The 27228-nt window shown below is 36.1% G+C and overlaps 3 protein-coding genes across 3 annotated transcripts in view; 2 read left to right on the top strand and 1 right to left on the bottom strand.

Annotated features, from left to right (window-relative positions):
• LOC121408782 (helicase domino-like) overlaps nt 1-1933 on the top strand; it is a 61620-nt gene extending 59687 nt beyond the window's left edge. Inside the window, exon 52 of the mRNA XM_041600413.1 lies at nt 98-1933. The gene's annotated coding sequence lies outside the window, so the exon portion shown is untranslated. The remainder of the gene's footprint in view (nt 1-97) is intronic.
• An 8937-nt stretch (nt 1934-10870) lies between these two features.
• On the top strand, nt 10871-15214 carry LOC121406930 (choline dehydrogenase, mitochondrial-like). The gene is made up of 2 exons (XM_041597805.1): nt 10871-10901; nt 12233-15214. The coding sequence occupies exons 1-2, from the start codon at nt 10871-10873 to the stop codon at nt 13999-14001; spliced, it is 1800 nt and encodes a 599-aa protein (XP_041453739.1). The 3' UTR covers nt 14002-15214.
• Nucleotides 15215-15763: 549 nt separating this feature from the next.
• Nucleotides 15764-27228, bottom strand: part of LOC121408778 (hepatocyte nuclear factor 1-alpha-like) — a 28727-nt gene continuing 17262 nt past the window's right edge. The window contains exons 4-9 of the mRNA XM_041600410.1: nt 26086-26264; nt 24671-24930; nt 23103-23256; nt 21505-21831; nt 20979-21344; nt 15764-20314 (exon numbers count right to left, since the gene is read on the bottom strand). Coding sequence (XP_041456344.1) covers nt 20115-20314; nt 20979-21344; nt 21505-21831; nt 23103-23256; nt 24671-24930; nt 26086-26264 — 1486 coding nt within the window. The 3' untranslated portion in view covers nt 15764-20114. The remainder of the gene's footprint in view (nt 20315-20978; nt 21345-21504; nt 21832-23102; nt 23257-24670; nt 24931-26085; nt 26265-27228) is intronic.

Here is a 27228-nt window from a genome sequence, read left to right as displayed (position 1 = left end):
TTGTATTTTTGAAAATAGTGATTTCCTCACCGAAATACTGATTTTCAGCTTTAAAAATACTGAAATGTTCTTTTTCAGGTTGACAGCTCTGCGTGGCATGTATTTTATAGTGTGTTTTTTTTTTATGAACAAAGCTACTGCATGCCCAAGAATCTGTTCAGTTTGAACCAGGATGAATAATTCTTTTCAAGAACATTGTGAAACGGTGGTTGTTTTCTCATAATTATGTGTGCATCTTGCATCCTGAGGGACCCCTCTTCCTGTTTCCAGATTCTTTAAGAAAACACATGTATTACATTGTGCACGGCAAGACTTAGCCACCTAAATAACTCAGAAGCTGCTACATGTGGTTAAGTGAAGTCTTATTTTTCGCATCATTTGACCTTGCCTTGGTTGGGTAAGAGTAAACCTAGTAGGAATGATTTTCTTGAAACGTCTCGTCTGGGCAAACTGCATCTGGGATAATAACCATGGCATGCCCAGAGTCTAATCTGTAATGACACGAGGGCTGTACAAGAACCCAATATTGTCTTGACTAATCAATATTTATTTATGAAATACCATTATTTTGTGACTTCGGTTTCATCATAAAAGCGGAGTCAACCATAATGTTTAATATAATACTGATTCACAGTAGGGAAACATAGCTCTCACACTATTGCTGGGTAACTTAACTAATGCAACCAAATTCCTTTTTATTTGTATTCTGAAAATATTGGTAGAATGGTGTATAAATTAATATTCTGTTATAATCTTCGATTTTGTGGTGAGAGTTGCACGGTTATGAAGAAGACCAATTTGAATGGCTTTGATTGGGAAATATAGTACCCCATGTTTGATAAAATTTAAAAAGAAATTATAGCTCTTTAGCTATTGCTCATGCTGTAACTGTTTCAGAATAATATATTTCTTTTTGTTGTGCTTTGAGTGTGTATTGTTTTTATACGGGTTTGCAAGTCTTCTTCATAAATCAACTATCGCACATTATTCTCTTGGTAGAATGATGTTCACATTTTATAGCTAGTGAATATTCAGCTTCAGCATGTTTGGGAATACATGCAAATTTCATTTCATGTTTGATAATCGCACTTGTTTTTCTCCAAATATGTTTGTAAATGGGGTTAATGGCATTGGAGTAATACATTAAAGACAGCAGATATTGATTGCTGTATTTGTAATTCCATCTGTGAAATAGACAAAGTGTGTGTGAATTTTTTTTTAATATCATGCAAAATAAACCATCACACCTTGATTTCTCTTGGATGTTCAAATTTTCATCTTTGCTATCCATGTCTCTTGACTATTTCATTTGAGCTTAGATAGGCCTTTATTAATATTTTGTGATTCTTGGGAAGTCGGCATGTATCAATGTGACCCCTTGTAATGAACTAACCATCACCTCCAGTAAAGTTCACATGATAGGAAATATGATAAAATAGTGGCTAATTATATAGCACACCGGCCAACCTTTTGGTGCTCACGTCGCCTCAATTTACACATGAATAATTGACATAGAAATAGAAATGAAAATGAAATTCTCCTGAATGTGATATACTATTAAATCATTGATGAATGAGTAAGTTATAAGTCGGGACTTTAATGTGTTGATGAAAGTTGGCTTCATTGGATAGCTAGTTGAAATAGATTACTAGTCTAAGTTTGTTCCTTGCTTCAGTTTGATTCACAGTTTTCAGACCCTAAAAAGAGTGGACATAGTGCTGGATCTCAATGTGAAAGAGTATTTAAAGATGAACCACTTGGCAGAAATTGTAGTAATGATTGCGGTCGTGATGCCACATTGCAGCTCTTAGATATGCTTAATTAGACAGTACTTGATGTAAATTTGCATATTTTTTTGCACTTGATATTCGCTATACCTCGGTTTCAAGTTCATCTGGTGGGTATACTCTTTAAGGAAAATGCCATTAATGCTGTCAAATCTTTAAAAGTATAACTGACATGCAAGAAGCTTCTGATATTTTAATTGATAAAATAACATTTACCCAATTGAATTCAAATTAAATTCAAGTGATTGTATTCATCATAACAGCAAAAAAACAATACTGGGTATATTCAATGTTAACACTTATTACATGGAAATCTTAAAATTAAAATAATATGGAGAATATTTGAAAAAAAAGGGAGTACTTATGAAGAATGAGGAGCCAAGTAGATAGGCAAGCCTTATTAGTGCTGCCATCATAACAAAACTGGAAACTGAAAAAACGAAATTATGGAAATATATCATCTAATTGAATAAACCAGATTGAGAAAGATTGAAAAATGACAGCGAAACAAAAATAGTTAAAAGGGGGAAAAATGTTAGAGGGGGAGGGGTGGGGGGCAAGAAAGAAAAAAAATCTTGATCAAACATCTAGATTTCATAGAAAATGGTAACATATTCCAGATAATGGGCCATTTGTAAAAAAATAAAAATAAATACACTTATTTTCTAACCTGGTGGGTGTTTCATAAAGCTGTTCGTAAGATAAGAACGACTTTAAGAACGACTGGTGATCCTTTCTTTTGGTAAATGGTATTTTCATTGTCAATGCTTTAGTGCGTAAGAAAGGATCACCAGTCGTTCTTAACTTACGAACAGCTTTATGAAACGGCCCCCAGGTGTGTATGTAGGGTAAATGAGAGTCTGAAGATCCACATGTATATAAGAATTGATATCGGGATTTTAACAAAAAATTCTGAAATACTTATGGGTATATAGTTTTTGAAACAAATGTTCAAAAGTTGCAATTTCATACTTGAAAAAATCGTATTACCTTAACAAATCTATCTGACCAAACAGTGGCTTAGTTTTGGCATGTGTATTGATTTTCATGCTCTTTTTGTATATTGTTTAAACTTAGCATTGAATATGAAGGAAAGGAACTCCAGGCAGTATCAAAATCCTGAAAATATGGTGAAATAATGGACTAATCTATAAGCATTTGAGTATATTTTTTTTGGAAAATTGATTTTGTTTAGGATACCCATACTTACGATCTGTCATGGTTAAATACACACAAATTACAGCAAGAAAGAATCAATTTCAACGTAAAAGGAAAATTAAATAATGCAGACTTATACCTCGGTCACATTCACTTTACGGCGGCCGTACTGCAAGTCGAAAACAGTCGTTTTATTAATTTTGATTCTAACCACCTATATGTAGCTGGTACAAAAATGTTAAAACGATTGTTTTCGACTCGCTGTACGGCCGCCGTAGAGCAAATGTGACCGAGGTATTGTCCAGCATAAGCATATAACCACACATGTACAAACACAGACATGCATAGAAAGAAAAAAACATGTTAAGAAATATATGTAGCCAAGCATATGGGCTTAAATAGGCACTCTTCACAAAATATGACTGATATCGTCTAATATCCTATACATGGTAATTTGATATATTTTCAAGGAAATCCAGGAAATCTAATTGGATGATATCATTAAATAGACATATTAAACAAATCACAAACTCCTAAGTTGGGCTTTTGAATAAAAGGATCGTCATAAAATTAACTTCAATTTGACTTTTTTTTTACAGTTGCATGTTTGATCCACTATCTTCAAAGGTCAAGTCCACCTCAGAAAAATGTTGATTTGAATCAGAAGAGAAAAATCAGACAAGCACAATGCTGAAAATTTCATCAAAATCGCATGTAAAATAAGAAAGTTATGACATTTCAAAGTTTCGCTTATTTTGAACAAAATAGTTATATGAACGAGCCAGTTACATCCAAATATAAGAGTCGATGATGTCACTCACTATTTCTTTTGTTTTTTATTGTTTAAATTATACAATATTTCAGTTTTTACGAATTTGACGATTAGGACCTCCTTGCCTGAAGCACAAAATGTTAAAATAATGGAATTCCACGTGTTCAGGGAGGAATGAAACTTCATTTCACATGACAATGAGAAAATATTTCATAAAATAAAATACAAATGAAATAGTGAGTGAGTGATGTCATCAGTTCATCATTTGCATACCGACTGAGATGTGCATATAACTGTTTTGTGAAATGAAGCGAGACTTTAAAATGCCATAACTTTCTTATTTTACATCGGATTTTGATGAAATTTTCAGTGTTATGCTTGTTGAATTTTTCTCATTTTTTATTCAAATCAAGTTTTTGTTGGGGTGGACTTAAGCCATGTCTCTCCATATTTCAGCCACTTTGAAATCTATCAATATGGGTTTATCATCCTGAGTTCATCATCCTTTTTTTTTAGAATCTTAAATCAATAGCATTTCCCTTTTTAAAGTCAAATTGGGTCTTCCACTCATTCTGGCATCTTCTGTGTAGTTATCTCCTTATATGATGTTTGAATGTGTTGGTAAATGTACATATAATCAATATTGTATATTAATATATACATTATGGGTTTTACCCATTTTTTGTTTAATTCTTGTTTAGCTCGATGGGTACATTTCATTTGATTTATTACGTGTATAAATTATGTTGATGTGTATTTTTTTCTTGTAATTTTAAAAGTACTTTCCTCATTCAATTGAATATATACATACATGTATAAACTCTTAGGTTTGCACATTTCTTTATTCAAAACGAATATGATTGCTTTGATTGATAATTACGAATATCATATGTACTTTATGTTCAACTTGTTTGATCAACTTGCACATAACAAATAAATTACATACTTTCTAGATATAATATATGACACAGAGGTGTGCGTAGTGTAAGTGTCACTTGAAAGGACTATCTACCCCATCACGTGATTATTGAAGAGAGAGAGAGAGAGATAGAAAGAAAGGGGGGGGGGGGCTGAGAGCCAATGGTATAGCAAACTAACCGTTTTTGTCTCACCTGCATAGCAGAGTGAGACTATAGGCGCCGCTTTTCCGACGGCGGCGTCAACATCAAATCTTAACCTGAGGTTAAGTTTTTGAAATGACATCATAACTTAGAAAGTATATGGACCTAGTTCATGAAACTTGGCCATAAGGTTAATCAAGTATTACTGAACATCCTATTAGAGTTTCATGTCACATGACCAAGGTCAAAGGTCATTTAGAGTCAATGAACTTAGACCATGTTGGAGGAATCAACATCGAAATCTTAACCTGAGGTTAAGTTTTTGAAATGTCATCATAACTTAGAAAATATATAGACCTAGTTCATGAAACTTGGACATAAGGTTAATCAATTATCACTGAACATCCTGCATGAGTTTTATGTCACATGACCAAGGTCAAAGGTCATTTAGGGTCAATGAACTTTGGCCGAATTGGGGGTATCTGTTGAATTCCCATCATAACTTTGAAAGTTTATGGATCTGATTCATGAAACTTGGACATTAGAGTAATCAAGTATCACTGAACATCCTGTGCGCATTTCAGGTCACATGACCAAGGCCAAAGGTCAATGAACTTTGGCCGAATTGGGTGTATCTGTTGAATTACCATCATAACTTTGAAAGTTTATGGATCTGATTCATGAATCTTGGACATAAGAGTAATCAAGTATCACTGAACATCCTGTGCGAGTTTCAAGTCACTTGATCAAGGTCAAAGGTCATGTAAGGTCAATGAACTTTGGCCATCCTACGTTGGGTTTTTTTGTTGAATAACCATCGTATCTCTAAGTTTATTGGTCTAGTTCATAAAAAGTGAGCCTAAGAGTAACCATATATCACTGAACATCTTGTGCGAGTTAGAGCAGTTTTCAAAGTCAGCACTGCTGCTATATTGAACCGCGTGATGCAGGTGAGACGGCCAGAGGCATTCCACTTGTTTAATATTTTTGTTATGAGAGGTATGGATGTAGATATGACATAACAGAAGCTTTTTACTTATAGGCGTACTCCGGACTGAATATGATATCAAAATTAAAGTAAAATTCACCGAGCATAACTTTGAAAACTGTGATGAATATCCTTTAGGTCGGCTGACATTGCTATGTTATTTCATATTTTCATACATGTCATGATATGATATGTTTCTGTGATATCAAAATAAGTTGCAGCAATTAATATCTATATCTAATGCATGGAATAATTTTTCAATCCATTTTTCATACAATTTGAAAATATATAATTACATGCAATAAAATATGTAAGTGTAAGTAACACTTTAAAATGTTATAACTTTGTTATTCTTTGTCCGATTTTGATTTGTCTGATTTTGCTTTATTTATTCAAAGGAGGGGAAATTATGCATACGAAATAAATAGGAAGGTGAATAATTTAATAGAAAATGTATAACCTCAATACCTTAACAACCCGTGATGTATTTACAGACAATATATTCTCTAATTGAAATAAAGCTTTATATTTCCAGTTATTTCCGAAACATTCTTTATTGGAGACGTGGAATTTGATAGGATTAAGAGCAAATATCGGTCATGATGGTGTAATGTTGAACATATCGATTTACATATTTCCTTTTATTTTACAAAAGGTGAATAAAGCGGAAAATTGTTTTCAGAACTTCAAATAAGAATTGATCTTAAGAGTCTATTCCGAGATAATAAGGTAGTATTAGCAAGGTATATGTGGTGAATTTGATATCGTCACCAAACAAAATGTCGATGGCATTTTCCAGTCAAGAGATTTACAAAAGCACTATATCGAGCATCGACATATGTTCCCGGGGGGGGGGGGGGCACTTCCATTAACGAGTGGATACCATGCGCGACCATGGGGTCCCGAAAAGCATCCTAAACACGTATTTCCATATTCAGAAAAAGGCCCTTAAAAAGTATTGGCGTGTGAAATCCTACCTTTAACAAGTATTGGAAACAAAACGATACCCTTGGCAAGTATTCCCTGAATTGAACCCTATACAAGTACAGCGATATTTTAACGTCACGGACGTCGGTTTTACCTTTACCTACATCATTGGGCTTATGACGGCCCCACCTCCCCACATCTCTGGCAAATCGGACTCAAGCCTTTTGTAGTGCTGACTGATGGGGCAAAAAGTACATCCTTTATATAACAGTTTGGTCTTTTTACTCTCGCAAATTTAACCCAAAACACGTAGCTTTCCTCGCGAAATAGATACCCTTTTTTCATTATTTTAGTGTTTTTGACACCCTTCTTATACGTTACGTACGTAACGTGCCCTATCTTGAAAAAGACATCGTTTTACGTGTTTTGGGGTCGCGCATGGTATCCACTCGTCAATTTAAGTGCCCCCGGGGAAATGTTATTTTCTGATTGCCTCTGGCTTTTAGAATACATTGCCATTATTTTATGATGTTCAAGGAAACAAGTGATGGAAAAAACATTTCCTGTAACAGATCAAAGTTAAGGTCTATTTTTATATACATGCCACGAGGGTTAGGGCTTTTCTTTTTTTTTTTTTACCTCGAGTTCAACTTGACTTGATAAGAAATTATTGATTTATTAAAACACACAATTCAAATTTGTGGTGATTGTCTAAACCACGATACCTACATTTTTCTTTACCCTTCTCCCATTTCGTCCTGAAATTCCTGTATATTTATATGGTTATCCAAAGTTATTTCCTTTTGTTTGGGAGTTGAATTAATTTACTTTTGCAACGTCAACAGTTGATTCAAGATCATGTATTCCAAAATTTCACAGAAATGATTTAAGGTTCTGTGGAAAAGCCGTGAGACCCCCTAATTGGCCGGGCCGCGGTCTAGTGGTTGTGGAGCGCTTTATTTTTATCAGCTTGTATTATGCTGTATATAGTAAGAAAAAATGGGTGATTTTTTTTTTGAAGGTTGTACTTGCACCTATAGTACTTTAAAAGGTCTGGTCCCACTGCACTTACGGATGCAAAACGGATGTAAAGCGTAAAAAAAAACCTTGCCATCCGTTTGAAAATGCAATGCATCCGTTTATACTCATTGCATACGTGTTTCGGGGGGGGGGGGGCGGAAGAAAATCACCCATATTTTCCCCGATCGGCCGCTCAAAGTTGACTTTTGTTTGTTTATTTGAAGAGGTATTCAAACAGGGCTCGGTGGCCGGGGGGGGGGGGGGCAAGAGCAAAAAATTTCCCGGTCATATGAACAGGCACAATGGTGTAATGAGGCGAATATTTTGAGAGGGCCAGATATTGCGTATCGGGTAGAATTCATCTTTTAAAAAAAGTTGCAAGCGAGCGAACAAAAATTTTGATACAAAAATCCAATTTTGTGATAGATTTTGACATGATATCCAGAAAATAATATATTTCGCTCTTTTCTCTTTCCATTCCTTATTTTGTGGTCTGTACACCACAGTGCGGCAGTAGCGTAGTCCCGAGCGAGCGAAGCGAGCGAGAAAAAACTTTTCATGAGAATCTATCTTTGAGATATTTTTGAAATTATATTCAGTAAATAAAATGATGTCCTACAATATTCGTTTGATTTCCTTTCCTCCTTTTTTCTTCTTGTTTGTAGAACTTTAGGGGGCCTATGGCCCAACCCTTCCATACTCATAAACGGCAGTGCTATGCTGTAACCTCGCAGATTGCCGCTATTTTTATCAAATCGCGGGTATATACAGAATATAGTTATACCAAGTTGCATAATGAACCAAATATATTTGAGGGGGCAAAACATAGCAATGTGGGAAAATTTACAGCCTACGTCCACTGCATGTTGGTTCTACTCTTTCTATTTGTCATTATACTGATTTGTTTATGTATTGTTTTTTTATTGTTCATATAATATTGTGTATTGTACCTTTTTAATGGATGTGAATAAAGTGAATTGAACTGAATTAGTTAAAAGTCGCCAGCGTGCAAAGCGAACTGGAAAAAAAAATGCTTATTGAAATTAAATTCTAATTATGTGATAGATTTTTCCATTATATTCAGCAAATGACACATTTCATTGTTTCCATTCATGTAATTTTTACGTAGTCTCCTATAATTTCTTTTATTTCCTCTTGGGTGTGGAACCAAGACCCCCCCCCCCTCGCCCGCGCCTGTACGCCAGTGATTGGACGTGATTGAATGGGGGGTGTTATAGAGCCATTTTATGGTTATAGATGATTTATTTGCATAAAATCTAGCAAGCTTATAGCACAATGTTGTATGCAGTCCATTTTTCTTCCCGCTCTTTATTTTATCCTCGGCACTCCGGTCGTGTTATTATTTTTTTCTTGTCCCTTTTGATTTATAATTTAGCTTTTGAATAATACCATTTTACCTTTGTTTCCCGCTATGCCATCTTTTAATTTATTTCCCATCGTGCTATGCATTACATAAGCCTATTCGGATTGATTTGTTCTTTGTCAAATGTTCTTCTTTCGTACCTTTCCCGCTTTCTTCCTTTTCCATTTAAAAAAATCTTTGTTTTCTTTTCATTTTTCCCTTCCCTTTTCCCCTTTCCTCCCCCTCCCTTCTTTCTTTCTCCCTTCTTTTTTGTTCTTCTTCCCGTTTTTCCCCGGTGAAATCCGACGGGGGAGGGGGGGGGGGTGCAGCTTGCCCCCCCGCCTGTTACGCCACTGGGGGTAGTCCTCACAGTCACTTCTTACTTATATTCTTTTACAGCAACATATGTATATGACAATGTCATAAGCCCTATCGCTGCAAGGGAAGCGCGAGCTATTTTTTTTATTTCATGTATTTTGTCCTGAAAATTGAACATTCTGGGCAATGTTTTGATCCTGAACAAGATGCGTATGTAATTATAATATACATGTACATGTACGTTCTGGCCTAATCGAGTGGGTACTTGGCATATCAAATGGTGCTAACGTGCATTGCAAGCTGAAAATGTCGATACTCAAGACAATAAAACGGACATTTTAAAGAACACTTTTTGAAAATAAGTTTGTCAATATAACAAACATTTATGACAGCTCGATGTCCGAGCTGAATTATGTTTCGTATATTGACTTCAAAACTTGATATTTTAAACTCAATACAAGCCTATAATGAGCATTATAAGATACGTATAGCGTTTCTCATCGAACATGCAATGCGAGCGTGAAGCGCAAGCGAAAATTGTATATAGTGACATGACATATTTTTCTTCTTTTCCGACTCTTCCCCTCACATTATTTTATTTACTCATCTTCCTCCTCTTTTTTCCCTCTTCTTTTTTCTCCTCCCCTTTCCCTTCTTTTTCTTCCCCCTTTTTTCTAGTTTTTTTCTCCGCCCATAAGGGGGGGGGGGAGGTCTTGCCCCCTTGGATCTGCCTATGTGTTATACACACTCTTTTCATCGAGCATCTGTTTACTGTTTACTGTGATTTCATCTGCGCACAAAGTTTTGAGCTGCACAAAACAGTTAGAACGGATGAACCATGGATCTGTTAATAGCTCTATGGATGAACTTTCCGCCGTGCACGATGTACATCCGCAACATTATGAGAAACAAACCTGCCATGTCCGTTATCATCCATTAAACGTCTGCTGTATGATCTCTGCACCCTCTGGGCATCCTCGCAATTCATGTCCACTGCAGCGGAACAATGGAAAGAGGGAGAAACACGGAACGTCTATACATCGTTAGTAGCGCGGAAATAGAAAGAATGTAAGCGTAATAATTAATGCATCTCGTATAATTATAAAGTATTCAAACCCCCGGTTACCCTTTATAAAATAACATAATACAATGTACCATAATTTCTTCTCTCTCTACTACGTTTCTCATTTTCCCTCTTTTTCTCCTCTTCCCCTTTTTTTTCAACCGATGGGGAGGATGGGGGGGGGGGGGGCACGTCCCCTCCGTGCCCCCGTATTTACGCCATTGCCGCTGAAAATGCACAGAGTATTGACAATGAGCTTTGCAGCGTCAGAGATGAACAAGCACTTGCTTTGATATGACAGTGAGTTTCCTTTTGTCACAGAACAAAAGTAGAAAATATTAACCTTCAAACACGCACACAACATCGAAGCATCACAGTTTATAATTCAAGGGAAGTATTTTCATCAAAGCAACATGAATATGACATTCGCAAGAGTGAAGCAAGGTATGTTAACATTAACAATTATTTTATCATGCGTACCAATGAAATTGAAGGTATTTATTAGCTCATGTGCTCTCGAGTAACGAAGAATGGGGGGGGGGGATCCAGTACAAATGTCGATACATTATCATATGAATTGACACTATTGTGCAATGTTTTTGTGGTAGACACGAGAAGAATGAAACCTTTATTAATCATGATAATCAACATGCCGTAGGGGAAGGCGGGGCAAGTTGAGCATAGGGGCAAGTTGAGCCACCACTCCCAGGCCAATAAAAAAAAATGAGTCAGACAATGCGGTGCATTGTTTTCAACTTTGAAACAAAAAGTACTTTTTTAGAGGGGAAAATACAAATTTCAGCCAAAAAAAGTAAAAAAGGGTTTGAAATAGCTCAGTGCTTTTTTACCCACACACGTCTATAAATATAATAAAGAAAAAAGAACAATATTGTTAGTCCAGGTATGAATTCTCAGTCTTGTCATAGTCTTTTGCATGATGGATGCGTCAGAAATGTGTGGATGTGAAAATAATGCATTAAGTTCGGACTGGGGTAATTTGAGCCAGCCAACATGGGGCAAGTTGAGCCATGGTAATTCTAATGGTAATGTAAAGTAATAAAAAACCTTAAAAAGCCCTTGATATGCAGGCACACTGTTAGACCATGGAGCTAACAGAGAATAGCTCTATGGTTAGACAATTTATTTTTAACTGCAGAAAGGAGCAAATTCACATGACAGTAACTTCTAGAGGACGTGAGTACTTATAGAGAATTAGCAAGTGAAAAGACTTTAAATGAAAATTTGACATGCGGGTTCTTGCCGCATACATTTTGTACATAGATTTTGTGACTCAACTTGCCCAGAAGGTGGCACAACTTGCCCCACAGGTGCCGGGCAAGTTGAGCCATTTGACATCGTTTTTTGTTTCCAAAGGTCACAGTGACTTTCAGTGTGCGGGTAGAAAGTTTTTTTTATATAGGTGAAAAAAATTTCCCAAGATTCAAATTAAAAGGCAAGGTACTTATTTCTACAATATAGTCATGCAAAAAATGTCACAACTTAACCCGCCTTCCCCTACGGAGTGCCGTTATCATGTAGATATTGAAGAAATTTTGAGGAATTGAGCACTTCCAAATCCATAACAATTGTCACTAATGTTCTTAGTAATATATTATTTAGGAGTTTACTTATAGGTTCAGATTAAGCACTGGAAGGAAAAACCCTTCCCCGATCTTGTTAGAGAGAAATCCTATCCACATTGGACACTTGATTTTTGTTTCGTTCTCTCTCGTTATGTTAGACATATTTCCCTTCTTTTCCTCCTTCCACTCCAGGCATCACTAAGTTGAGGAAGTTACATTTCCTCCCTGCTTCATCAAATACTCACCGGTATAAATCTTTGAGCGCTAAGACCGGGGTATCGCATGACGAGGAGTACACACATATCATTGTTGGAGCAGGGTCTGCAGGATGTGTTCTGGCCAACCGTCTCTCTGCCCAACCTAACAACAAAGTTCTACTTCTTGAAGCTGGACCAAGGGATAACTCGCCGACGATTCAGATGCCATCAGGCTGCATAATCGATGTCGGTCGCAAAACCCACAACTGGTATTATCACACAGTACCTCAAAAGAATATGAACAACAGGAAAATGTATTGGCCAAGGGGTAAGGTTCTTGGTGGCTCCTCCTCTATCAATGGGATGGTCTATATGAGAGGCCATGCTGATGACTACGATAGGTGGGAGAAAGAGGGCGCTATAGGGTGGTCTTACGCAGATTGTCTGCCATACTTCAAACGTGCCCAGTGTCATGAGAAAGGCGAGAACGAGTACAGAGGAGGGGATGGTCCGCTTTACGTGTCCAGTGGTAAATCCAAAAACCTTCTCCTAGAAACCTTCGTTAAGGCGGGTATAGAATGCGGATATCCGTACACACACGACATGAATGGTTATCAGCAAGAGGGATTCGGATTCCTGGACACGACCATACACAAGGGAAGACGGTGGAATACATCAAATGCATACCTTAAATCAGAGGATGTCCGAAAGAGAATTAATCTGAAGATCCAACCGCAGGCATTATGCGAGAAAGTTATTTTTGAAGGGACAAAAGCGGTAGGAATAGAGTTCACCTGTAATGGCAAAAAGAAAGTAGCAAGAGCATCACATGAAGTGATTCTGTCCGGTGGAGCAGTGAATTCGCCACAGTTGCTAATGTTGTCTGGAGTGGGGGACGCAGATGAACTTGAAGCGCTCGGTATCCCGGTAGTTGTACATCTTCCTGGAGTAGGACAGAATCTCCAAGACCATCTCCAGCTTTACATATCTTATGTCTGTACGAAGCCCGTTTCTCTCTACATGCCCAAATGGAAAATGCCTCTAGCGATGATTTCAGCTGGTCTCCAATGGCTCATGTTCAAGACGGGGGATGCTACCACAATTCATTTAGAAGCAGGCGCGTTCATAAGAAGCCACCCTGGGGTAAACCATCCTGATGTCCAGATGCACTTTGTGCCGGCGATAATGTATGATCATGCTCAAACACCTGGGACCTGTCATGCATTCCAAGTTCACGTCAATACTTTGAGGGAAACCAGTCGAGGCTTCGTCAAGCTTAATTCCCCTGACCCAAAAGAACATCCCCTTATTGATCCCAACTACATAGACACTGAAATCGACCGGAGGGACCTGCGGGAAAGTATTAAGATCACTCGAAAAATCATTGCGCAGACTGCCTTTGATGAATTCCGTGGGGAAGAATTACGACCAGGTTCGTCTACCCAGAGTGATGCTGAACTCGATGCTTTTATCCAAGCCAAAGCAGAGACTATCTACCATCCGTGTTGCACCTGCAAGATGGGCTCTGAAGACGACCCAATGGCTGTCGTTGACAGCTCTACCAGAGTGTTTGGTGTGGAAAATCTAAGAGTAGTTGACGCGTCTATCATGCCAAGTATAGTCAGTGGAAATACCAACGCTCCCACTATCATGATTGCAGAGAAGGCAGCCGATATCATCCTAGGTGATAAAGCTCTTGAGCCAATCAATGTTCCTGTCTGGAGACCCGCATCCGAAGAAACACAGATGGATGTCAAACCTTAGGTTATTCTTTGAAGTTTGGGAAGTATTTTCTGAGTCAAGCCTTTTTCATGTTCTGATGATATTAATTTGCGCACTTGGCCTTTTGCGAAGGGGGGGGGGGGCGGATGCCTTTATTTTTCAAACCAAAAATATACCTTACATCCATATCAATAAGTTACTCGTCATCTTGATTCACTTAGTTTCTCTATTTTGCGATAATACTCCCTTTTTCAGAGCATGAGAATTACAATCAAGCTGATACAAATCCCTTATTCTATTAATAAATATGCTATCTATTATCAATAGCTTGATATTATTTGTTTCACATGCAATCCCATAATCCTCCGAACTTTCATTAAATACTCGAACCCCTTATTGCTTTTTCCTTATCATATCATGCCACTGGACTGCTGGAAGTCACCCGAGCTCAAAAACTTAATCGAGTTTTATTCATTCAGCCCTGCAGAACACTGTCTATTCATAAATTGTCAAATTACAAAATAAACTCGTATTTTTCATCGCAGTTTACCCTTAGGAGGCATTTTAAAAATAGTTTTTATTAAATTTAGGCAAACCAGAAAACGGCCATTGACGATAATTGCAATTCTTCTTCTGTGATGCGGGTTTAGTTTCAACGACTTTGTTTAGTGTTTGTTTCTCACGTTATCTTAATTCACACTTCATTATTTCAGGCCTATTGATTTTCGAATGAAATCATAAAGAGGCATGTAGCAAATAATTTGAACATCCAAGATAAATCAAGGTGTGATGGATTATTTTGCATATTCAAAACATTCACATAAAATGTCGATCCACAAATGAAATTTGAAATTACATGTTCGGCATTTTAGTGTTTATTCCGCTCACAGGCTTTTAAAGTTGTTCGGGCTACATTTTATTTAAATAGTGAAAATTTTCTAGGTTTCATAGAAATGGATACATGGCACTCTTCAATAGGGAGCAAGGGGCAACCGCCCTTGTGATTTTTCCTGTAATGAATCATAACTGGGGGAAAGAAGTAGAAAAGAGAGAGAGAAAAAAGTATGAAAAAAAGAGTTTTGGGTCACGTACGTCACTATACTACGTAGCCATGTTAGCTATTAAATTGATGTTGGTTGTCATGCGCCCTTTCCTCTTATAATGTATACTCTTGCAATGCACCTTGCTTTCAAGTCTCAGTAAATTCGATCCCGTCCTCCGAATAGATCGTCAAACCTAGTTTCAGAGTTTAAATATGTTGTACCTGATTTATTATAATAATAATAATAACAGACAGTTCTTGTATAACGCATAACACATTATAAATAACGTCTCTATGCGCTTCCAAAGGACTTGGATATTATTACCCTGGCTTTAGCCCCGCAGCCTTTTACAGCGCTGGGGCATTTCAAGGAATAAATTCCTGCCAGGTACCCATTCACCTCACCTGGGTTGAGTGCAGCACAATGTGGATAAATTTCTTGCTGAAGGAAACTACGCCATGGCTGGGATTTGAACCCACGACCCTCTGTTTCAAAGTCCGGAGACTAATCCACTGGGCCACAACACTCCATTTACTTGATTTATTATTATTAATATCCATGTCTCCCGCAGAGGAATCGAACTGAATCCTTTCATTTTTTAAAGATAAAACAAGGAAAACAAAGAAACAGCAACAAAGACATTATTGAATGCTTTGGAGATCCACAAAAGCTCCTTCTTTATTGACAAAACACAGCGAAATAGAGTGACATTTGAACCGATTTTTAAAATAAGATATAGCTTCTTTTTTTTTTTTTTGGGGGGGGGGAGAGGGTCAATTTCTTTCCGCCCTTCCCTTGGAGGTAGAAACCGAGACATGTGCCCTTCTTCCCCCCCCCTCCTCTCCCTTCAAAGATATGCCACTATATATACCCCAGGGGAGAGCACTCTGATTTGAAAAGGATATAGGGGTGGGCAGCCCCTAAGAACTGGGTCCCGTAACACAAAGGTTAGCAATTAGTTGTACGCTTGATTTTCATGATTGATAGTACACTGTTTTCAATGGAATCAATCGTAGAAAATGTTCTACGATCATTACTGAGCTTTGTGTTACGGGCCACTGAAGTTGCTATAAAATGAGGGGCTGAAGAACTAGACGACCCTGTGCAAATGAGGGTACCTGAGAACTGTAATTTAACTAGAAATGGGAACTTATTAAAACTGAATCTTGAAAATAAGGAACTTATTATGAACGGGGGAAACGGGTTGGTCAATGAAAAAGGGTGAACATGATACTTTACTCTAAAAAATTAAAAGTTAAAGGAGTGACAATCTTTTTCAAAGTTGATGTTATGTCTAATCTTGTTGCATAAAGCTGATTTTAAGCGTTTGGTCGATCGAACAATAAAGTGGTAATTGCAACATTTAGAAAATATTGTTACTTCTTCAACCTTTCAATAAAAATGTTGACTTCGTCTATGAAAATTTAAACTCAAAACCCCAACGATTACATCAATAAAGAAAAGGAAAGTTGTGGTTTGTCATACGTACGCACACGACTAACTGTAATTTCATCGTTTTAGCACGATCACATTCAAACATAACAAAGCACATGCGTCAAAACGCTATTTCATAAATATAATATCTACACCTATTTACAAACATCGCAGTCCCATATTAAGGATAACATTTTTAAGATTCTGACATGATCATCCAATATATACACAAAAATCACGTTCCACTTATATTTAAAAATCATTCTATTACAGAAAATGTAATTTCATTCACATGATAAGCACATGTTCAGTATATTCACAGAACAGATAGTTTACAGTCTGGATAGTTCTTATATCGCCAAGAAAGTACATTTACACAACAAAGGCGTCTTTGGTCTGTAACATGAGATACAATATTCATTATAAAAATTAAAGTAAGAATTTCAATATCTTGTTAATAGGAATTGATTTCCAATAGAATCAGAAAGTTACTCTATCAAAGTTTTTAACAAGTTGTTTAAAGTTTGAAACAAGATATTTAAAAGAAAGTTTTAGAAATTTAAAACAAAAGTTTCAACAATTGTTTAAGATTTTAAACAACTTGTTCGAGTGACGGGCTTAAACAACTTGCTCAAAGTTGTAGTCCATACTTGATTTTAACTAAAGATTTGAGTCAGCAAGGCTTATAAAAATAAAGGTAATTCCCATGACCCCCCTCCTTCCTCCTCAGATTAGCACCTGCCAAAACCTCAATATGAAATTTATTTTAGGGTATTACTTATACTAATGATTATATTTAGGTTTGTGTTCACTACAGTATACTACACCAAACACACATTATCTCCAAGAACGCAAACCACTTCTATTTCCTCTAAACCCTTACAAATACAACACTGAGTTTTATCCACCAAAGCGTTAGCAAATATTGACCCTCAAAATGGTTTGGATATAGTCTTTACTAGTAATTGTGGCAGCACAACCTATGAGAACTGTCATATTTGCCTTATTTCATTTGCTCGGCTTCCATTCTTGTCATGTGACGGCTAAAGTAACGTTGACAAAAAATCCATTGCACATTTTTTCATTGGAATGTACTAGTATTTTTTTGTTTCTTCTGCTCTGAATATTGTTTTCATTTATTCATTTTATTTTTGTTTACTTATTCCACTTGTCATTTTCTTACGTTTTATTCTTAATTCTGTTTTCTTTTATACTTACTTTAAGAACTTATGCCTTTTTCTTATGAATTTGGTATCGAATTCTTATTATACTTCGAAATCAATCATGTTAGCAGTATATCGCGTAATATACATTTATCATCATAGATGATTTTATCTAGGTATTCAAACGAACGGAACTAACATCCATGATCAATTACTCTATATTGTAAGACAAAATTTGAATCGTAAATGTAGGCCTACTGTGCAAGTTTTACTATTTAATATTTTGTACCGCTACGAAAAATACTGGCAAGGTTTTGTTAAATATTTTACAAAGGCTTCATCACCATACATATACTGAAAACGGTTTGCTTGAATTGAAAATGATAGAAATTGATGAACACAATGAATACACTGATTAAAACATTATAAATTCATATGAAGAAAATTACCCAGGCGTAAATACAAATGAACGCCTAAAACAAACAACAACATAAAATATTAAATGGAAATACAATAGACCTTTTTCGAGTATGATTGTTGTCATGCCGTATCAATCACTTTGGTTTATTGTTTTCTGTAATTAAATATAATGAAATCATAAACTGGTATTAAATACAATCGACATTTCACAGGAAATTACTTTGCCATACTTCTTTGGTATAATTGTTTTCTTTCTTTGGTTTGATAAAAAAATGATTGGTACATAATATCGAGCTTTGCAAGCACCTTGAATGAAGGAAACTTAGGAGATTGGCTTTCTCAATCAGAAACATCATGGATAGTGACAGCAAAGTGTCTTAAAACCATAACAATGTAATAATCTTACAACAAGATGCATTTTACAAATCCATAGGCAATGTATTTTCGTCAATTAGTTCGATTGTGATAAATATGGCAATGTTCTGTAAATATTTGACATTTGGTATATTACTTTACATTGTTCCGTCTGTCATTTAAAACTAAATTCATCAATACAAATAATAGAAAGAACAATCGTTTCTAGTTTATCTCTATAATCTGTTTATATCATTGTATTATACAAATCTCAAATGTTATTGATGCCGTTCGTAAGACCTCGTGATCATAACACACCTATATCGTTCGTACGTGTGACCTTGTTATCATATCGTGTCCTACGTTTTACCTCGTGATCATATAATAACCTGTATCGCTCGTATATATAACCTTCTGACCATTATCATAACGTATATCATTTTTATGTATACGTTCGTGATCATAGCATAACCTATATCATTCGTATATATAACCTCGTGATCATTATCATAGCCTATTTCGTTTGAATGTGTAAACTCGTGATCATTATCATAACCTATATCGTTCTAATGTGTAACCTCGTGGTCATAGCATAACCTATACCATTCGTAGAAAACCTCGTGATCATAGCATAACCTATATCATTCGTATAAAACATCGTGGTCATAGCATAATCTTTATCATTCGTATAAAACCTCGTGATCATTATCATAGCCATTTCGTTTGAATGTATAATCTCGTGATCAGATTATGACCTATTTCGTTTGAATGTGTAACCTCGATGATCATATATCATAACCTATATCGTTTGAATGTATAACCTCGTTGTCATATCATAACCTATATCGTTTGAATGTGTAACCTCGTAATCATCATTTCCTGATCTGCTTTATTTTCACTTCAGTCGAGTCCATATCATAACAGTTAATGAGTTCGAAATATATCCTTGCTATGTCGGTGGCAATGTTATTCATCAACCAATGTATGATAAGTCTTAAAAATCACTTCTCGAATCCTTATGTGTATAAATCCCAATTAGACTATTCAAAATTATCCATTGTGATTCATTAAACTGTTTACATGCAGTCTATTATCATGATTTCCACAAAGGGTTTGAATTAATTCGCTTGCTTCATTAGCTGTTCATCTTAAATCCATATCCATTATGATAGTTCGACAATGAAAACGCTATCTAATCCAACATGGAATCAACTCCAACAGATCAGCAATCAATGACGGATCCATTCCTGATAAAAGATGAATCAATTTATCCTGAAAAACCCCTTCAACATTTCATTCAGTATCGTTATTTATATATCGCCATCATTTCCCTTCGGTTTCTTCGTTAAATAATAAAAGTTTTCAGTTAAACTGTTCTTTGCTCCCAAGCCTTCTGATGAAAAACCCAAAATTTATGTTCGACTTTTTGGTGTTCATTATTCCAATCTGTCATTTATCATCATTCTGTAATTCTTTGAAACGTTAGAATTAAAATCAGTAGTGCTATACACTTAAGTCGACGATTGTTTTTGAATTTCCACATTAAATATATTTGCATCCATCAAATACGATTCTCCTTCGATTCTACCATCATTCTTCATGAACCTCAGATTCACACGGCGACGTACAATGCGCTCACTAGAAGCAAATCTAAGTAGTGAGCTTGAATTTAAAAAATTGTGTTTTTAAATCACAATATAAATTGCCACGGTGTTTGGAATGAGAATGGAATGTGTGGAGTTCATATGTTCGCAGTAACAGGCACTACACGTGTAGCCACGGAGTATCCTTCGAGTGTGGCATTATTAGTTGGCAATGTTGTATGTTCGTCTCGTCTTGTGTTTCGGTGGACCTTGATCTGACTGGTATGAAGCTGATTGGTTACCGTACTGTCTGCAATACTGCTACTGAAGTCAAGTACACGACTTGGTAAATCAAGATCTAATCGGAGGGGGGGGGGAGAAAAGGAGTAGAAAGAAAGAATGGAGAAGAAGAAATAAACGATAAAAGATGGAAATAGATAAGAAAATACAAACTTAATGAAATTAGCGATTATAGTGAGGCGAGAGATATAAGTGTCCCTCGCAATGTTCGTTCTCTCGAAACGCCTAGCTGTAATTGCACGTTATCCATGTTATCAGGAGTTGTAGAATATTGGGCTGAAAATTTTGTATGGTAAAGGGTGTCTTCTACAGACTTTGATAATTATATTAATTGACTTGTAGAATTCACAATGTCCAAAGAATAGCAAGCGTGCTGCAAACTAATAGCCTATATTCGACCAATGTCTGCATCATCGCTTTGTAGGAGTAAGCCCTCTATCGTTCGGATTTCAGGTAATAAAGGGATGTCGTCAAAGTCAATACAATGTCAAGAATACCCTACTTCTGAAGGCAAATTGAAATTGATGCACCTTCAAATTTGTCTTAATTTCCATTCATATCATCAATATCGCGATTTTACTTATAATGTAGCATAACAAATGAAACATTAAAAACATTGTTTATATCTTTTATCAAATATGATTCATTCACTCTCATTCTTATCCTCATTGTCAAAGATAATTGTCTTGAAAGTGATTTTTTGAGCAGTGATTGCATCTTACCTTCAGATGATCTATTCGAAGAATCATTAGCACAAGATGAAGGTGTGACCTGTTTGATACTGATGTTCGTTGACCCAATGTCACTTCCTGATGTAGTGACCGCGGTGGTGTGATTTCCGGTCACTGACCCTTGACCCTTGACTGGTTGCGCCATGACGAGCATCTGGAGCTCACTCGTTTCCAGCTTGGAGGGGCTCTGCGACGAGATGGCGGTGATAGCATTAAGTGGTAGGGTGAATTCAGGCAAGATTTGTTGGCCCACAGTTGTGGTATGTTGTTGTTGTTGTTGCTGCTGCTGTTGTTGCTGGGTTGGTGAGGCAAGTTGAAGGTGGCTGGCGTTTTGAAGTTGGGTTTGAGAATTAATGACTGTGAAGGAGAAAGGATATTGAACAATGTGTATGAACAAGCCTGGAATATGCTATCCATGAATTTATTTTTTGGCTGTACAGATTAATGAAAAACACCCTTTTTCAAATGGCAGCAATTTTACAGACCTCCCTTGAAAATACATATTCCTTTCAATTACCTTGTGAGATTTGTTGCAGTAAGCCCGGGTCGATGTTGTATTGCTGAAGTTGATGCTGTTGTTGTGAATGATGTTGCTGTTGTTGCTGCTGTTGATGTTGCTGCTGTTGCTGGAGGTGTTGTGATTGCAGCTGACTCAGTGCCCGAGATGTGGTGTTCTCGTTCATCTGCGAGACATGTTGCTGTTGCTGTTGTTGCAACTGCTGCCGATTATTTCTCATCATCTGATGCAAAGTCGATTGTTGTTGATGTTGCTGAAGAGCTTGCATTGTTGTTGAGGGTTGGTGAGAGCGATGTCCCAGCCGAGAATTGCCGTCTTGATGTAGGCCTTATTGGAAACATTAAATAATCATAGCATAGAAAATATTCCATTTAAAACAAACAGAGAATTTGACAAATTAGAGGCACCAAAGGCTTGTTAAAGATAATTCATGTTGTAGGGTAGAATGGCGGGAACAAAGTTCTGCAAGATGGATAAGAATGGCAAGAAAAAGACAAATATAGCCTACATTACGTAAAGAGTAATATAGTGCAAAATTTGAAATGTGTGCAAGATTGGAGATTATTCATAATTGTATTTACTCCCACATTATTTTGTGAAGTATGGGGACAATCTTTTACGTTCTAATTACCTTATTTTGACCCCAACACATTTTTATAATGTATTTTGCATTCTCTATGTTTGTCCTCTGTATATGCATTTTATTTGTTATGATTTGATATGCTTATATTGTAATTTTTTTTAACGGAAATGTATAAAATAAAATTTGAACATTATTGAACATTGTATTTAAATTAAACCGGGTTGAAGGTTAATGTATTGGCACAGCCCAGAAAAAGTGACACAAAACGTTTGAAAAACCTGAAATCTACGGTAGATGTTAAGTGATTCTTAGGACAATGTTAACCGGGTTATGATTATAATTGATTTCTGATAAGTAGTGTAATGAGAAAGAACAATTAATAGGGTGAGTTGATTATGGTCACGATCACCGTAAATATATTTTTTTAGTAGCCCCCCCCCCCGCGGTGAATGTTTTCCCTAGGGTTTTTAAATAGAGAGGGCGTATAATAGCGAATCTGAAAATAGAGCGGGAACAGATGATAATTTCTTTAGAATTTAGATTTAGCTATAATGTATGGGTTCAATTTACGATTCATTGCGCCCTCGCCTTGATCCCTCACTGCCCCCACAATCCACCCCACTTTACACCCCCTGGAAAAGTAAAAAAAACCACCCAACACATGCTTAAAACAATGGCTGTTAAGGTTCATCTAATTAATGTGATGACATAAAAAAATTATTTTCAAGCATCTTTAGTTCTCTTGTCCAACAAAATATGTTTTTTTAATATACGAGGGAGTAAAACTACACGGAAAACGGTCACCATTATCAATATCCTGCCTTATTTGGCTTGTTCCAGTCAAATCAGACAAGCAGATAGTCAAAATAATGTGAACAATGATTACTATACAAACTAATATACAAAAAATATCTCAAAATGCATTTTGAATAATGACTAGTCAGCCAGTAATTTTTGTTGTTATAAGTAATAACATTTCAGACTCAAATAATGATACATAAGATAGATCAAATACCTTGCTGTGGCATGGTTTGATTATAGTTGATTTGTTGACTATTGGTATCGTTGGCGTATCCGTAGGACGTGTTGCTTTGTGACGTAGCGGTTAAGAGATTACGAGAAGTGTAGCCCGATCGAGATAAACCGCCCATTGACGGTAGCTTCGTACTCTGCAATGTGAAGATAATCATAGTGAAGTTTGTGAACAAAAAAGGTTGATATAATGGGGTTCAGAAGAAAAAAAATCAGTCGACCATGTATGAAAGAAGAATGGATCGAAATGCGACTAATGGATATATTAATTTGACAAACAAGAAAATCATCAATTCCCCCCCCCAAAAAAAAAACCGGTCCACACCCACCGATTTTCTATGGGGGGGGGGGTCTTATATTATATATCATGCATTCCTTTAAAGGTTTCGTCCGTATTGATTAAATCATAAGCTAAATCTTGCTCTTTGTGGCAAAACATTCAAATGGATAAAGAAAGAATAACGCTATTTTAACGATATTTCTGAACAAAACCAGAAAAACCCACCTTCATGAATTATTATGGATTGCGCATATAGGGGCGGGGATGCGCTTTGGGTATTTCTAGCTAGGACTTCATCTTTATATTGTGAAGGACCTTAAATATATAGCACCGTGAAGTGCTATGGTCATTAACCATTCGGTCTATCTTTGGTCATGATAATTGGCTTATAATTTGCAAAAGTTACTAATTCCTTTAAGATAACAATGATCTGATTACCAAAGCTCTAAAAAATACGACATTTCCGATCTGTTCTCTCGTTTACCCAGCAGGTTGAAAATGTAGCTATAAATCTTCCCGTGTTAGGTTATGATATCTCATCTTAGGTTGAACAATGCATGCATATTCCAAAAGACCAAATAAACTAAAAAAAACTTAAATATCAAATTTCATAACACAGAATACTCAATCTAATGGCACCAAACAAGATGCAGAAAACCACATCCAACATGCTTTCAGCCATAAACTTAATTGCATCGATATACAATAAATAACTTTTTTTTAAATTAACCAATAACTAAATAAAGAAAAGATTGCACAATTCATTCGTCGTTTTTATAATTACCCATTTCTGTATGAATTTATCTGTAACTTAAAGCCGATCTTAACTTGACATAATGATATTAATCCCTAATTCCAAAGATGAAAATTATGGTAAATAAGAGATAGATATAAAATGAATTGAATGGATAAATGATTGTTTAAAATAAGTATCAATAATCGATAGATGCGTTAATTTTTAAACATAACATGAATACAAACATGAACTATCAAAATGTATAAATGAATAAACAAACGAATGAATGAAAGTGATTAAATAATTGTATTGAAAAAAGAAAGACGGGCATATCAATAAATATTAATGAAAAATAAATATATATAGATAAGCCTAAATAATGAACGAAAGGCGGAGAAGTAAGAAATATAAATTCTCATTGTAATATATCTCAGTTTTTTTTAATACCAAAACTAAAAACGTCGATAAAAATGGCTTGTGTTGTCGGGTTATTATTAGATTCTCAGATTATATGCAAAACGGGAATGTTGCTTACCAGACTATGACCTTCATTCTTAAGTCCCCCAATTGCTTGCGTGGACATGGTCATATGCATCCCGCCTGCTCCAGCCGCCTGGGCAACCCCGATCGCCACGCTGTCATGCATGGCTTGCAGCTGTGCCAGCGATACAGAGTTTGCTTGATGCAGTAGACCATTCTGAGGAGCGGCGACCGTGATAGTGGGTTGAAGTGTCCCCGTAGCTTGCCCGATGAGATCTCCTATCATCATCTCAGCACTGTTGGTCGTAATCGTATCTACAGTGCCGAAAGGTGAAGACAAAGAACAGCCACACATTAAAAATCGTTGGGCAAAAAATGCCCAACTTTTAACCAACCCTTTGAAACATACTGCCCGCACAACTATTGCTTAAAATCTGCCCAATTTGGGTCATAGATACTAATTATTGGGTAATAAATTTGCTCAATTGGATAATAATTGCCCAAAATTATTTTTTTCAAACCGAAATCCATTACCCAACACAGTGGACAGTATAATTATGTTGCCCAACATTTTAAGTGTGCGTTTATTGCTCGTTTTATGTGCGTTTGCTTGAACGAAAATTAAAATGTAGTCTACCTCCATAATATTATGCATATATCCATTTCAAATGGTTTAATTTGTATCCCAGCAAATATTCATTGTTTGCAAAGGTGTGTTCGTTTCGTATCTAAAAACAGCTCACTTAAGATTTTACGATTTACTCTTTTTAGATTCATCTGCATTCGATTCAAGACTAAACAAATTAGTCCCTGTTGGCCTTCAGTTTCTTTATATTCTTTTTTTCACCACCAAGAATACCATTTTCAACAAGTAATATGAGTACTAAGTTCATTGGCAGAGTATGCATATGCGTCATTCGAATGTTTCGAACTGATATGGCGCATCATAAATTCTGTGAATCATTACCATCATTATCATTATAATCATCATCATCACCATTGTTATTATCATTATCATCATCATCGCTATCACCATCATCATCATCGCTATCATCATCATCATCATCATCACCACCATTATCTTCATCATCATCATCATCATCACCATTTACCATCATCACCATCGCTATTATCATCATCATTATCGCTTTCATCATCATCATCATCATCATCACTATTATCATCATTATCATCACCACTATCTTTATCATCTTCATCATCACCATTATATTCATCATCATCATCACTATTATCATCATTTTCATCACCATTATCATCATCATTATCACCATAATCATCATTATCGTCATCATCATCATCATCATCATCCTCGTCGTCATCACCATTATCACCATCATCATCGTCGACGTCGTCATCATCATCATCATCATTTTCATTCTCATCATGACCATCCGCGATTTTAGCGATTTGGAAATAAATAAATAATAATTTGACTTTGATTACAATTACCTTGTTGCTGGAAGCTGACACTGGTTGTTGTATTTATCCCATCCGTGGCAAGTTTGTTCTTGAAAGCTTCTTCTTTTCGTCGATTAGCAAACCAGTTGTAAACCCTCACCTCAGTGACGAGATTCGAACCCAGGCCCCCAACCTGCGATGGTGACACGCCCCTCTGCATACATTCCGCTCTGAAATATTAATTTCAAAGACCCCCATAAACACTTTAATCATAATTGGATGTCGATGGGTCTTGTTTCATGTACAGCGTGCAAACATAATGCTTGCGAGACTGAATTCTTCAATTTTGATACAAAGAACACTATTTTTCAAGGGAATGTAAAAAAGAGAACATGTAAAATCACAATATCAAAGAAAAAGATGAACAAAGCAGAGAAAGAACGGAAGGAGATGGAAGAGAATAATAGAGAGCAGAAGGAGGAGAGAGAATGAGAGACAAAGAGAGAGATAGAAAAAGACAGGGGAAAGGGGGGGGGGGGAATGGATGGTGTTACAAGAAGTCTAAATTTGCAGACGTCAATTGAATCATTATTGTGCAATTCGATATTTGACAGAAGATAAATCACATTCACAAGCAAGCTGGATATAAATTATAAAAAAAAGCTTACTTCCAATTTCAGTTCAACAGAACCAGACTATTTTGAGAAGGTTTTTCATGGAATGAGAAACATTACGCACCTATATTCTTCCATCGCACGGAACATGACGTAAAAATACATTGCGGGGATCGAACGTCCCAGTAACCTTTCAAATTTCCGGTATTTCGTCACTGAAACAAACACAGTGCCTCACCTGCCAATTTAATAGTGTCTCTTATTAAAAACTTCCTTTACAGCTCTCTTCAGTCTTTAATATTTATATTGAAGAACATCATTCATCCCTTTAGTTATTAAATGACATCTAATATTGGGAATGCATGATATCTAAAATCAGACCGTATAAAGTTAACACAATGTTGAATCCAGTATACGAACATTATTAAGATTAACAACAGAAATAATTATTTGGTTTGGGAGAAATGATAAATCGTATCGAATGCTATCAAATGTAAAGGGAGTATGCAAATTCAAAATAGCTTTTTAAATAAAGAAATGTATTTCAAAATATGATCCCTCAATATTATATCATGTTTAG

This window comes from Lytechinus variegatus, chromosome 2 (assembly GCF_018143015.1).
Source record: "Lytechinus variegatus isolate NC3 chromosome 2, Lvar_3.0, whole genome shotgun sequence".
Classification (NCBI taxonomy): Eukaryota; Metazoa; Echinodermata; class Echinoidea; order Temnopleuroida; family Toxopneustidae; genus Lytechinus; species Lytechinus variegatus.
The sequence above is the reverse complement of the archived record's forward strand: the minus strand, read 5'-3'. Positions and strand labels throughout refer to the sequence as shown.

Bases quoted from the DNA above. Each gene is read 5' to 3' on its own strand.
- LOC121406930 (XM_041597805.1), top strand. From the start codon at position 10,871: ATGAATATGACATTCGCAAGAGTGAAGCAAG. The intron at 10,902-12,232 runs GTATGTTAACAT...CTTCCACTCCAG, and splicing joins ATTCGCAAGAGTGAAGCAAG to GCATCACTAAGTTGAGGAAG.